Genomic DNA, 13,897 nt, shown 5'->3' with positions numbered 1-13,897 from the left:
TACACAAGTGAAACCTAGGTTGAAGCAAACTGTCGAAGCACGCTTAACTATGGAACGGTGAGTGAAAACATTCTGAACAACTTTAAGTACAGATTTTGCAGAGAAAACACAGCCTAAGGGGTCAGTGTGGAAATGCAGGAGTGAGGCTGGGTCTGCATTGCTTTGGTGACAATAGTAGGGAACATGTCAGCTCTGCATCTGCTCCACTTGACAGCACTGTTCTCACCACCCCAAAGTCATACTCCCCGGCACCCCCAAAACCAGAGGTTCCCTTAAAGCTAAAGACTCGGGGCAATCACTTGGCCTTGCTTCAACCCAGACACAGGTCTGAAGATGGCCATCTAGTCAGAAATGTAATAACAGATCAGTAGTCAAGAACACCAACCAATTCCTTCTGTGTGGCCACAAAGCAATCAGCGTCACTTATTGGCAAATCCTGAACTCGAACTTTTCCACTTCCAAGATGGGTTCTATTTTTAGCGACTGGCCCTTTTATGTAAGATGCTCCCAAAATTCATTCACAGTAAAGTTGGGAGAGGGTACACAGCACACTCTCCTCCTTAGAAAAACACACAACTTGGGACAAGGTTTCTTTACTTGAAGCCACAGAAAGGTATCACCGACCCAAATTGCTGCAGCTCCTTCCGCTCTGCTGGGAAAGTAATTCATCTTAGGCTTGTTCCCACCCAATGCCAGCTTCCTTTATTCCCCTGGGGTGGCAACAGGGACACAAAAGGAAGGGGAAGACATGAGACAGCCAGAGGGGAGAGAAGCTCAGGTGAGCACATGGACACGTGACAGCAGGCACGCCTTTGAGCACCAACGTGGGGATGCTCACTCTCTTGGAAAACTCTGCTCTATGGACAAAGGAGCAAAGCCACCTTGCCCTGGGCCAGCACAGTGCTCCCCACCTCTCCCATCATGCGCCCAGCCAAGCTCCAGAGGGTACTGACCGGGTTTTATTTCCAGCAGCCGCAGCTTTGGATCCTCAGGTGGGTGCAATCGTCTCTTCTTACGCCAGCAGCGGGCAGGATACGTGTACAGCTGGCCCGGGGCGAGGCCTGTGGACAGAGGCAGTGGAAAGGTTAAAGGCTCCAGGATGGAAAAGCCTAGGAAATCACCCTATCTAACGCTCTCATTCACAGTGAGAGGAAACTAAGTCCAGAGAGGTGAAATGACTTATCAAGGTTACGCAGGTGGTAGATGGTAGAGCCGAGGCACAATCTAGGTCATCTAACCCCAGGACCCTCGTTCTGTCTGCTCCGCCATGCTGTCTCAGTAAGCCCATGCCAAAGAGAGCCATCATTGTCACCAAAACGAATTCTGGTCTCTTGGCCTGGGGAAGATCAGAGGGACCTGCAGACCACAAGAGGGACCTCTCCAGATTCAACCTCACCACAGCATTTCCAAAGCAGTGGCTCTCTAGCTACTACTGCCCACCGACTGCCCCTCTGGCCAGGTCAAGCAACAGAATTCAGTCTGCCTATCTACGGGCAGCCTAGATTGAAAAACATTACAAGGAAAGAGGATCAAGAAGCCAGGTCTACCTACTGGCTTCCTCCACCCATTGGTAGCTGTTGGAAGCTTGCTGAAGCTGCTGTGTAACCTCCATCAAAACATAAGCCTGCTCTGGTGACCAGGCTCCATGCCTGCAGAGCCAGCATACCTATATATCCTTGCCCATCTGACTGGGCCTTATGGAAAGAAATAGGCAGGAGACCTGTGGCTGGGCTTATGCACCACACTGTCTCCCAACAAGAGTCTCCATCTAGATTTGGCCTTTGGCACGCAAGTTCCACACCAGCATCATCTGTCATGCCCAGCAATTCATCAGCAGCCTTCTTGCTCATGAGGCAAAACTCTTGTGGCTCCTATGACCCACGGTGTGGCAGCCAGCAGCCTTGGTTGGACATGGACTCCCCACACTAGTCCACGTTCTATTCCCAGAGAAAAAGGCAGGAGGAGAGGCTGAGGGGACAGGGAGAAGGGCTCAAGACTGGTTAAATGATTTGCAGACTACAAAGCAGCCTGACGCCCCCAAAATAAACCAGCAAGCCCACCAATCCACCCCTGCTAGAGTGAAAAGTCTGGTGAGGATAGAGATTTTGTCTTGTTCCCATCAGAATCCCCAGAACCAGAACTGCACCTGACACATACAAGCATCTAAGTAAACATCTGCTGAATGACTATGTTCCCGCTTTAATTGAAGTCACAATTCAATCTTCTGTAGATAAATGTAACACATGACAATTGTTAGATGCAAGTAGCCTCCCGTGAGAGAGGGTCACTTCCTAAACCGAGAACCACAGGGTTCAGAAAACAACAGGATACTAGTTCCATCTGTCTGGCATTTGGGGGTGCCTTCAAAAGTCAAGAGGGAAACTGGTTTCATTTTTTTGCCTTTTGCAGAGAAAAATCAACTCAAGTTTCGTTGTTGTATATCCATTCATTTATTTTTCATATTTACTAGTCATCACTACCCATTCCCCATGCATTGGTTTGGGTCCAGAGCAGAAGCAACTATTCTAGCACTAAAGGAACCAAAATTTTCTAATTCTTTTTATGAGCTAAGTTTTATTTTTAGCGACAAATCTGCTCCCGCAGCTTGCAAGGCTGTGAACAAGTTGGAAGTCCCTACCACGCTCCCTTTGATTCTTAGAAACCATGAAGGGTGATGATGGAGCCTAGAGGTTCCACAAAAATCTCAGGTGTTATAAGCTGAGAGAACATTCAGGAGTCATCCTAATAATGAATGCTTGATTTCGATGATAATTTCATGGGCTTCTGCACAGTAGGAGGATCTTGAAACACTGAGCTCCCTGAGCTCTGAGACCCAGGCTTCGCTGATTTTACAGAAGACCAAATGACTCAAATAAAGGAAGACTGCTCTCCCTCCCCTAGGGGCTGAAGTTGTGACGTCTGAGGGAAGGCATCGCTGGGAACAGTTTGATACTTCTGCTGTGGTTTCGTCCAAGAACATATCATCTCTGACGCCGTAATTCCTGAATGGGTGCACTAATTCTGGGTTCGTCCCAAAGTTTTGGCCACCTCATGGGCCAACGTGCCCCAGGATCTGCGTGATGGCCAAGTACAAGGGCTGATTTGCGACTCCATGTCCCAGAACTAGTCCTACCAATCCCCACTCATCTTGGGTTAGTGGTTCTTAATCCAGACTGATACCAAAAATCACCTGAAGAACTTCTTATTAACATCAATACCCAAAATTCATTCCAGACCTTCCCAATCCAAATGTAGGTGGGTGGGGAAATTGGGCAATTATTCTTATAAGAACCTTATGTCTGACCAAAATCTTCTGGATGCCGAAGCATCATCTAGCTGCTGCCTGGCTGGTCTCTCTAATGTACCAAGACTAGTTTAATGGCTGGCCTTTCCTGTAGGATCCCAAGATCCCCTGTGTTTCCCCAAAGGTGTTGTCATTAATGGTCTGTTTGCTAGATTGTCTCCCTCACCGGTTTCATAAGATCCAGGGTGGCAGGAACCATGTCCATTTCGAGTATCCCCAGTGCGTTTTCCACAGTGCCTGGCAAGCACATCAAGAAATACTTATCAGGGCCGGCCCGGTAGCTCAGGCGGTTGGAGCTCCATGCTCCTAACTCCAAGGGCTGCCGGTTCGATTTCCACATGGGCCAGTGGGCTCTCAACCACAAGGTTGCCAGTTCAACTCCTTGAGTCCCGCAAGGGATGGTGGGCTCCGCCCCTGCAACTAAGATTGAACACGGCACCTTGAGCTGAGCTGCCACTGAGCTCCCGGATGGCTCAGTTGGTTGGAGCGCGTCCTCTCAACCACAAGGTTGCCGGTTCGACTCCCGCCAGGGATGGTGGGCTGTGCCCCCTGCAGCTGGAGACGGCAACTGGACCTGGAGCTGAGCTGCGCCCTCCACAACTAAGACTGAAAGGACAACTTGAAGCTGAACGGCATCCTCCACAACTAAGATTGAAGGGACAGCAACTTGACTTGGAAAAAAGGTCTGGAAGTACACACTGTTCCCCAATAAAGTCCTGTTCCCCTTCCCCAATAAAATCTTTAAAAAAAAAAAAAAAGTTGTTTTTTAAAAAAAGGAAAGGAAAAAGAAATACTTATCAGATAAATTGAGCCAGCACCCAACGAGACTCAGAAAGATAGGAAGTCTTGGCTCCAGGAGACTCATGTACCCACATCCAAACACCCACAGGGACCCCAGAATCCAGCCCAGCACGGCAGTCTCTGGGCCTTAGGTTCCTTCCTGCCCCAGAGGCTGCTTCATGGTATTTCCAACCTGACCAAAAACAGGTGACTGACAATGAACCGGTCCAGACCAGCACTTTCAAAAGGTCCGAGGGACAAGAGGTCAAAATTGTCAACATTTTTCCTGGTCCTCTGCCCTGGAGAACGCGGTCACTGCACTTGTTGGTCAGCAGCACGAAAGCTGCCTCAGGCCACTCAGCTGGTAGCTGCGGGCCCACTCTCCTGGGAGGGTCCATTTTAGTAAGGAGCTCGAATGTCCACAAGAGAAGACAGGTTTTACTTCATTTGTTCACTTTCCCTGATGGACTGGAGAAGCTCCACAATGCAGAGTCGAGGACATGAGTCCTCACACCACCATTCCCTTGTCACCTTGAGAAACATCACACCTTTGTGAGCCTGTCTCCTCACCTGCAAGACAAGGGCGTTAGTAACACCCACCTTACAAGGACTGTCATGGGGATTCGCTTATATTCAAGAAAAAGCTCTTTATAACCACGAAGCCTTGCGCAAATGCCAGTCAGTCATTACTATGAGCTAGCTGACGGGATGGGTCTGGACTCCACGCCCAGCCCACCTGCCCATGTTGTCTTTGCTGTTTTAGCCACAACACTGGAAAACAGGCCTCCCTTTGAGGTCTACTTTGACAAGCACACGGCCCCCAGAACTCTCTGGGGGCTCCAGCCCCCTTCCCTGATCTCCTGCCTAGGCTGACAGGCACCAAGGTGCCTCCATAGGGCCAGTGCATTCAGCCCTGGAGTTCCACTTACAGAGGGACGCGAAGAGCCCCGTGAGAGTTATGTTGTTTATCTCATTAGAACAGGAGGCACAGAACCCAAAGCTCGTGTGTGCGTGCATGCGTGTGTGTGTGTGTGTGTGTGTGTGTGTGTGTGTGTGTTAGATGGAGGAGCGGGGAAGAGGGAGGAGGAATATGAAGTCACAGCTGCAGCTGACGGAATGAGCCTGGGGCTGGGAGGATATGGAGGGGAGGAAAAGAGAGGTGGGAGACAGAGGGCAGATCAGGACTCCCTGGGAACCAAGGCCACAGCTATCCTTCCGTCCATATATCCCACTAAGCAAACTGCTTTTCTGTTACTTTGAGCTGCAACTCCAGTTACAGTTCCCTCATGTACAAGCACACCACACACACACACACACACACACACACACCGGAACTCACATACTTGCTAGCGGGGAGGAGGGAGCTGGTTCTACAAAAAAAAATTCAGCACAATGGATTTGATGCCTGTGTCGTCAGCAGGCTCCAGACAAACGGGTTGCTACTAGCACTGCCCAAGTTCAGCAGGTGGATCTTTAGTACCAGGAGCATCTTTGACAGACACAGCAGAGCTATTAAGAATTCAGAAGATGAAATGGGATAGAAAAGAGAAGGAAAGATGATACAGGATAGAAACAAGCTTTGAAACGATGAACTGTAATAACTTCCTCTTCCCCCAAACAGAGCTGAGCAGTGAAGAGAAGGGCTCTCCCTGCAGCATCTCCGAGAGGTGGACCCACACCTGCCACTGAACCCTCCTTGCAGTGAAAAGCTCATTACATCACAGGGCAGACTTCCCACTATTGGCCAATTCTTATTATGATAGAGTTCTGTCCTACCCTTCTTTTGAATCAAAATCTACCTTCCTGTAACTTAATCCAATTTGTCTACCTTCTGTCCCCAAAGTGGAAAGGTATCTGCATCCCAACTATCCATCCCACCCACCCACTTGGCTATGAAGAGAGCCAACTGGGAGGCAAAAAAACTAAAGGGAAATGGGAGTTGGAAGAAAGAGGCAGTGACTATGCCTGCTCATGAGTCAGACTGAGCATCAGAACTGCATCATTAGTTATTGAAAAGGGCAGATGCCTGGCCCCCAACCGAATCCTACTGAACCACAATCTGAGAGATTCACCAAGGCAGTTGTAGTTTGAAAATCTCCCACATAGGGTACTTTGCACTAGATCAAATCATGTGTGTGTATATATATATTCATTCATTCCCAGGGCCCAATGTGATAGGTGCTTCGTTAATGTTTGTGGTTGAAAATGACAATTTGGACCCACACTACAGAGCTGGGGGATGAGTAACAAGCCCCTAGGTAGGGCTTGAAGAGAGGAAAAGATATATTTCACAAGCTCTTAGACATAACCGTGCCATTTCTTGGTACTCTACCCTCCTGTCTTTTCTGGGCCTATTTAAGAACTGCCCTGACTTCCTGGACCACCTTTTTACTGAAGCATTCCTGAACCATCCCAGGCCATGGAGCTTTTTCTCCTCCCTGAAAGTCTAGAGTCCTGGGCACTTGGCACTACACCCCAGGAAATACTTTCTAAATTCATCAGAAGAATTTTATTTAAAACTAATAGGATTGTAATGTAAGGAGGGAGCTTAGAAGTTATTGGGTCTGACTCTTACCTGATACAAAAATTGCCTCTCCAATATCTCAGACATTGACAAGAGCCTCTACCCCGGCCTCTGTTTCAATAATTCTCAGCATGGCTCAGCATGGCTCTCGATCTGGCTCACCAACCATCCCCTTCCTGCCTCTTCTCCCATTCTTCTCCATGAGCTTCTCTCTCGCTAAGTTTCGATTCCAGTGTCCCATGTACCAAGAACGCCCTGGTGAGGTAGACCTCGAATCCAGACTGCTGCTTGCCTCTCTTCTGGCCCAGGAGCTCCCAAGCCCCTCACGGGTCCCTTCACACTCAAAAGCTGACACAGTAACAATAGCTAACATTTACTGAGCTCTTTCTCTGCCATAGGCTAGCACCTCACACTCACTGTTATCTTGTCATGACAACCATGAGACATTTAAAGGAGGCTAACAGTGATTAAATAACTGCCTCAGGGTCATTCGGCTCAGAAGGGTAGTCTAGTCCACAGACCTCACTCAAAACCTCTCCACTATCCTATCTAACTCCCCACTGAGCCATCCCATTGCTGGTCCACACACTCCAGGCTTGAACCCCAGAGTCCTACCCTCCCCCCACAAGTAGCTGCCCACACCAAGGGCACCGGGAAAAGAGCTCCCAGCCTACCCGCCCATCAAACCACGTCTTGTGTAATTTATTTTTCATTTCTTACCGCATCACCAACTAAACTTGCTCATGGAGAAATGCATCCTGGTCACGTAAAAACACTATAGTACGGCATATAAAATGTATGGAGAATCAAATAAACCCCTAGGAAATACTTTCTAAATTCATCAGAAAAATTTTATTTAAATACAATAGGATTATAATGTGAGGAGGGAGCTTAGAAGTTGTTGGGTCTGACTCTTACCTGAACAAAAATTGCCTCTCCAATAGCTCGGACAAGAGCCTCTACCCCGGCCTCTGTTTCAATAATTCTACTTTTCACCCTTCCGTGAAGCACTCTATTGCACTGTTAAAATATTCTGCTGTTAGCAATATGTCTACCAATCTCATTCACCACTGGTGAGAATGCAAAATGGCATAACCCTATGAGGGAGAATTTGGTGTATCTAGCAAAATGGTATATATATATTTGTTTTTTGACCCAGCAATTCCACTTCTAGGAATCTATATCACAGATTCACACGCAAAAATTCAAAAATGTATATGCACTGTAGTATTTTCAATACCAGAAAAAAGACTGGAAACAATCCAATGTCTATCTACAGGGACCTGGTTGAATAAACAATAGTATATCCATACAATGGACTATTGTGAAGCTGCTGAAAGAGAAAAAGAGCGAGAGTGAGCGTAAGAGCAAATGAGAGAGAGAGAGAGAGAGAGAGAGAGAGAGAGAGAGAGAAGTATACACTGCAATGGAATATATTATTAACTGAAACAAGCAAGGTGGAAAATAGTGTGTATAATATACTATCATTTATCTAACCAATAGGGATACATACATACATATACATATGTATATTCTTTGTTTGCATAATTTTTTAACGTAAAGATAAACTAAATTTTTTTAAAAGTTACAAAAAGCAAAACAAAATAATAGTGACAAGAAAAAGAAAAAGAAGCTGTCTATAGAAAGAGGAAAGAAATTAGGGTAATAGGATAGAGAGAGAATTAGACTTTCTCTGAATATTCTATGTATAATAGATTTGACTTTAGACCATGTAAATATTTTCTATGATTATAAAGTAAAACTAAATTAAAATTAAAAAGGAACCATCTGCTTCTGGCTAAGACGGAGGATCAAGGATCAGCTTTACCCTTCCACCCTGAAACCAGATGAGAAGAAAAAAAAGGAAACAAAAGTTTTCCAGACACTGGACATTACACAATGAAGTACATTGATCCCTGAGACACTAGAAACAAACAAGATGGGCCCTGTGACTGCCCAGCTTACTGCCTTAAGAAAGTCTACAGATTGTAACAAAAGGAGGAGGGAACACAGGTAGAGCCCAGCAACTGCACAGAGAAAGAACTGTTGAGATTCACAAAGAGTCCCTTTTGTGTATTCAGCCCAGTACTGATCAGTGCATGCTTGTGAGGAAACTACTTGATTCTGAGGAAAGAACCACCTGGTAAGAAAGAATAGAGGTAACAGTGCCTGGTGCACAAGGGGCAGGGAATAGACTGTTCCCACCAGCAAGGTGCAAACACCTCATGATTCATGGAGTACATGATTCATGGTGTAGAGTACAGAAAAGGGCCTTGCCTCACGAATGGAGAATAATTAGCCCTAAACTAAGCACTGCTCCACTTCTACTTAAAAAATCTTAAAAGCAAAACAAGAAAGAATCAGTTTTCCAAGTAACTTGATGGTCCTTAAACAAAGGTCCAGAAACTTTATAGGAATAAAAAATATATATACACCCAGCAAGGTAAAATTCACAATCTCTGGCATAGAATCCAAAATTACAAAGCATGTAAAGAAGGTAGAAAATATGACTTATAATAAGGAGGGGAAAAATCAGTCAATTAAAACCAATCTAGAACTGACATTGATGCAAGAATTAGTATCAAAAAATCGTAAAACAGTTATCATTTGTATTCCATATATTCAAAAGTTAAGTAAAAAGAAGATTTTTTTAAAAAACAAATTTAATTTATAGAAATGAAAAGTACAATGTGTGAAATAATAAACATACTGGATGGGATTAATGTCAGATTAGACACTGCAGAATAAAAGATTAGTACACTTGAAAACAGCAATCGAAACTATCCAAAATGAAACCCATGGGAGAAAGAGAATTTTAAAAAACAAGAATGACATACTGAGCTGTGGGACAACTTCAAAAAGCCAAATATATGTGTGACTGGAATCCTCAAAAGGGGGGGGGGGGAAACATTTGTAGAAATAATGGTTGGAAATTTTTAAAATTTGATGAAAACTACAAACCTGCAGATCTAAGAAGCTCAACAAAACTAAGCTCAAGAAACATAAAGAAAACTATAACAAGGCATATTATAATCAAAATTGCCCAAACAGTGACAAAGGGAAAATATTAAAAGCCACTAGAGAAAGGAGCTATATTATAAATAGAAGAACAAATATAAGGATGATTTCTCATCAGAAATAATACAAACAAGAAAACAGTGGTTCAACTACAGTACTAAGGGGAAAAAACTTGTCAACCTAGATTCTATACCCAGCAAAAAATATCTTTCAAAAGCCTAAGGCAAACTAAAGATATTTTCAGACATACAAAAGTTGAAAGAATTAATCATTAGCAGATCTACACTATAATAAATGTTAAAGGGAGTCCTTTAGAAAGAAAGTGATACCATATCTAAACATGGATTTACACAAAGGAATGAAGAACATCAGAAATGATTTAGTATATGAGTAATTATATAATGTCTTTTTTCTTACTATTTAATTTTTTTAAGATTGACTAAACAAAATAGTGACAATGTAGTATAAAGTTTATGCCATATGTAGAAATAAAATGTATGACAACAATTGCACAAAGGTCAATAAGGGAAAAATAAAAGTACACTGTATTATTTCCCTATGGCTGCTGTAATAAACTGCCACAAACCAAGAGGCTTAAAATAATATCAATTTGTCATCTTAGAAGTCCATAATTAGTCTCACTGAACTAAAGATGTCAGCAGAATTGCATTCCTTCTGGAAACTCTGAGGGGGAATCTATTTCATGCCTTTTCTGGTTTCCAGAGCCCACCTACATACTTTGGCTTGTGGCCTCTTCCTCCATTGCATCACTTCAACTTCTGCTTCTGTTATCACATCTTCTGCTCTGACTCTGACCCTCCTGCCTTCCTCTTAAACAGGCACTCATGATTACATTGGACCCATCTGGATAATCTAGAATAGTCTCCCCATCTCAGGGTCCTTAACTTAATCATATCAGCAAAGTCTTTATTGCCACGTAAGGTAACATACTCATAGGTTCCCAGGATTAAGATGTGGACCTCTGTGGGTTAGGAGGACATTATTCTGTTTACCAGAATACCACTGTGGAGTTCTTATACTATTCATAAAGTAGTAAAATATCACTTGAAGGTAAATTGTAATTAGTTAAAGATACATACTGTAAACACTAAGGAATCACTAAAATAACAAAACAAAGATTTATGAGCCAACAAAGGAAATAAAATGGAATCATTAAAAATTCTATTAACCCCAAAAAAAGAAAATGAAGGAAAAGGTAACAAACAGATGGATATATAGGAAACAGCAAAATGATGAATTTAAACCTAACTATAACAAAATCACATTAAATGTAAATGGTCTAATCACCCCAATTAAAAAAGCAGATTGTTATATTACATTAAAAAGCAAGACACAACTACATACTGTCTATAAAAAACAAAAATCTTTTAACATAAAGACCCAAGCAGATTAAAAGAATGAAAAAAGATATACCATACTGAAGCTAATAAAAATAAAAAAATAAAAAGCTAGTATGGCTATATTACTAACAGAGAAAGTAGATTTCAGAATAAAGAATATTAGTAGAGATAGAGAGGTCATTACAAATTGATAAAGGTATCGATTTATCAAGAGGCCATAACAATCCTAAATGTTTATGCACCTAAATAGAGCTTCAAAATATATGAAGCAAAGATTAATAGAATTGTAAGGAGAAATAGACAAACTGACAATTATAGTCAAAAATTTCAATACTCTCTCTTGATAATCCATAGAACAAATAGACAAAAAACATCAGTAAAGATTTGGAAGATTTGAGCAACACTATCAAATAAATTGATTTAATTGATATTTACAGAAAATTCTAACTAACAACAGGAAAATACATTCTTTTCCAGACCAAAGAGAATATTTATCCAAGACAAACTATCATCTGGGCCACAAAACAAGTCTCAGGAAATTTAAAAAGATTCAAGTCATACAAAGTATACTCTGACCATATGAAATTAAATTAGAAATAAATAACAGGCATATCTTTGGAAAATCCCCGAAATGCTTGGAAACTAAATAACACACTTCTAAATAATCCATGTGTAAAAGAAGAAATCAAAAGGGAAATTAGAAAATATTGCAAATTGAATGAAAATGAAAGCACAATGTCAAAGTTTGTGAAATAAGGCTATAGTAGTATTTGTATTTGGAAATTATATTTAAAAGTGCCAATAGTAGAAAAGAAAAAAAAAAACCTCAAAACAATGACCTCAATGTTTTCTACCTTAAGAAATAAGAAAGAGAAAAGCAAATTAAATCCATAGTAAGCAGAAAAAAGGAAAAAACAAAAATCAGAGAAGAAATTATAAAATAGGAAGAAAAAATTGAGAAAATCTATTATATCAAAAGCTATCTCTCTGAAAAGATCAATGAAATTGATAAACCTCTAGTCACATTGGTCAGGTAGAAAATAAAATTCAAATTACCAATATAAGGAATAAAAGAGGATATCTCACCATAGATTCTATAGACATTAAAAGGATAATGATAGTATGAACAAGTTTATGCAAATAATTTTGACAAATGAAAGGGAAAAATTCCTTGTAAGTCACAAATTACCAAGGCTCAAGATGAAATGGACGACCTGAATAGCCCTATATTTATTTTAAAAATTAAAGTTGTAGTTAAAAAAAGTCCCACAGAGAAACTGCCAGGTCCAGATGGATTCACAAATAAATGCTCAAAACATCTAAGGAAGAAATATCAATTTTACATAAATTTTTCCCCCCCCAAAAAAAAATGAAAGGAGGGAATACCTCCCAACTCATTATATGAGGCCAACATCACCCTTTCACCCAAACCATAAAGACACAAGAAAACCATACATCAATATCTCTCATAAACATCTATGAAACTAATAAAACTTTTGCAAAGTGAATATGACAAAATATAAAAAGGATAACACATCATGACAAAGTAGCATTTGTCCTACGAATGCAATGTTAGTTTAACATTCAAAAATCAGCCAGTGTGACTCATCATATTAACAAACCACAAAAGAAAAATCATTTATCATTTCAATAGACTCAGAAAAACCACTTGACAAAATCCATCATCCATTCCTGATTTAAAACTCTCAAACTAGAAATAGGAGCATCCTCAATCTGATAAAGACCGACTACAAAAAACCTACAGCTAATGTCATACTTAATAATGAAATAATGAATGCTTTCAGCTAAAGATCAGAAACAATATAAGGATATTCACTATCACAACTTTTACTTAATACTGCACTGAACATTCTAACCAGTGCAAAAGACAAGTAAAATAAAACTCTTCTATATTGAAAAGTTTTCTTAATTCACTAACAACATAATCAATCAACTATGCAGAAAATGTCGTAGAATCTACAGAAAGCTACTAGAACTGACAAATGGGTATAACAAGGTTGCAGGACACATGATAAATATACAAAATTAATTGTATTTCTGTATACTAGCCAAGAAAAATCAGAAATTAAAATTTTTAAAAATCCATATATAATAGTATCAAAAACTTTAGGACTTAGAGATAAATCTGACAAAAATGTGAATGACCTGTACATTGAAAAATAAAAAGTATTGATGGGAAAAATTAAAGAAGACATTAATAAATGGGGAAATGTGTTATATTTGTCGGTTGGAAGACTCAATAATAAGAACTGTCAATTTGCCCCAAATTGATCTATAGATTCCACACAATCCCAATCAAAATCCCAGCAGATTTTTTGTACAAATTGACAGACTGAATGTAAAATTCACGTGAAAGTACAAAGGACCTAAAATAGCCAAAATATCTTGGAAAAAGAAAAAAAAAATTGGAGGGTTAACACTATCTGATTTCAAGATGTATTATAAAACTACAATAATCGATACAACGAGATATTAATATAGACAAATAAATCATTGAAACAGAATTGAGAGTCCAGAAATAGACCCACATACATGTGGACATCTAATTTTTGACAAAGGCAAAATAGCGATTCAGTGATGAAAGGCTTGTCTTTTCAACAAAGTATTCTGGAACAATTAGATATCTTATCTGCAAAAAAACAAATTAAATTATAATCCATACCTTTGCACCATGTTAAGAAATTAATTCAGAATGGAACATAGACCTCAATTATAAAACTTCTAGAAGGAAAAAAACTTGATCTGGGTTAGGGAATAATTTCTTAGGTACAACAAAATCACAATTCATAAAATATAAAATTGATAAACTACAACACTTAAAATTTTAAATATCTGCTCTTTGAAGATACTATTAAGACAATGAAAATACAAGCCACAAACTAAGAGAAA

At 40.7% G+C, this 13,897-nt stretch overlaps 1 protein-coding gene across 2 annotated transcripts in view; it reads right to left on the bottom strand.

The window, feature by feature from the left end:
• DPF3 (double PHD fingers 3) overlaps nucleotides 1-13,897 on the bottom strand; it is a 247,804-nt gene that overhangs the window by 119,658 nt on the left and 114,249 nt on the right. For both annotated transcript variants that reach the window (XR_004423250.1, XM_033108877.1), the window contains exon 3: nucleotides 954-1,061. Coding sequence is in view for 1 of the 2 variants with exons in the window: in XM_033108877.1 (XP_032964768.1) it covers nucleotides 954-1,061 (108 nt within the window). In the remaining variant the exon portion in view is untranslated. The remainder of the gene's footprint in view (nucleotides 1-953; nucleotides 1,062-13,897) is intronic.

This window comes from Rhinolophus ferrumequinum, chromosome 6 (genome assembly GCF_004115265.2).
Source record: "Rhinolophus ferrumequinum isolate MPI-CBG mRhiFer1 chromosome 6, mRhiFer1_v1.p, whole genome shotgun sequence".
NCBI lineage: Eukaryota > Metazoa > Chordata > Mammalia > Chiroptera > Rhinolophidae > Rhinolophus > Rhinolophus ferrumequinum.
This window is presented reverse-complemented; position numbering and strand designations above follow the sequence as displayed.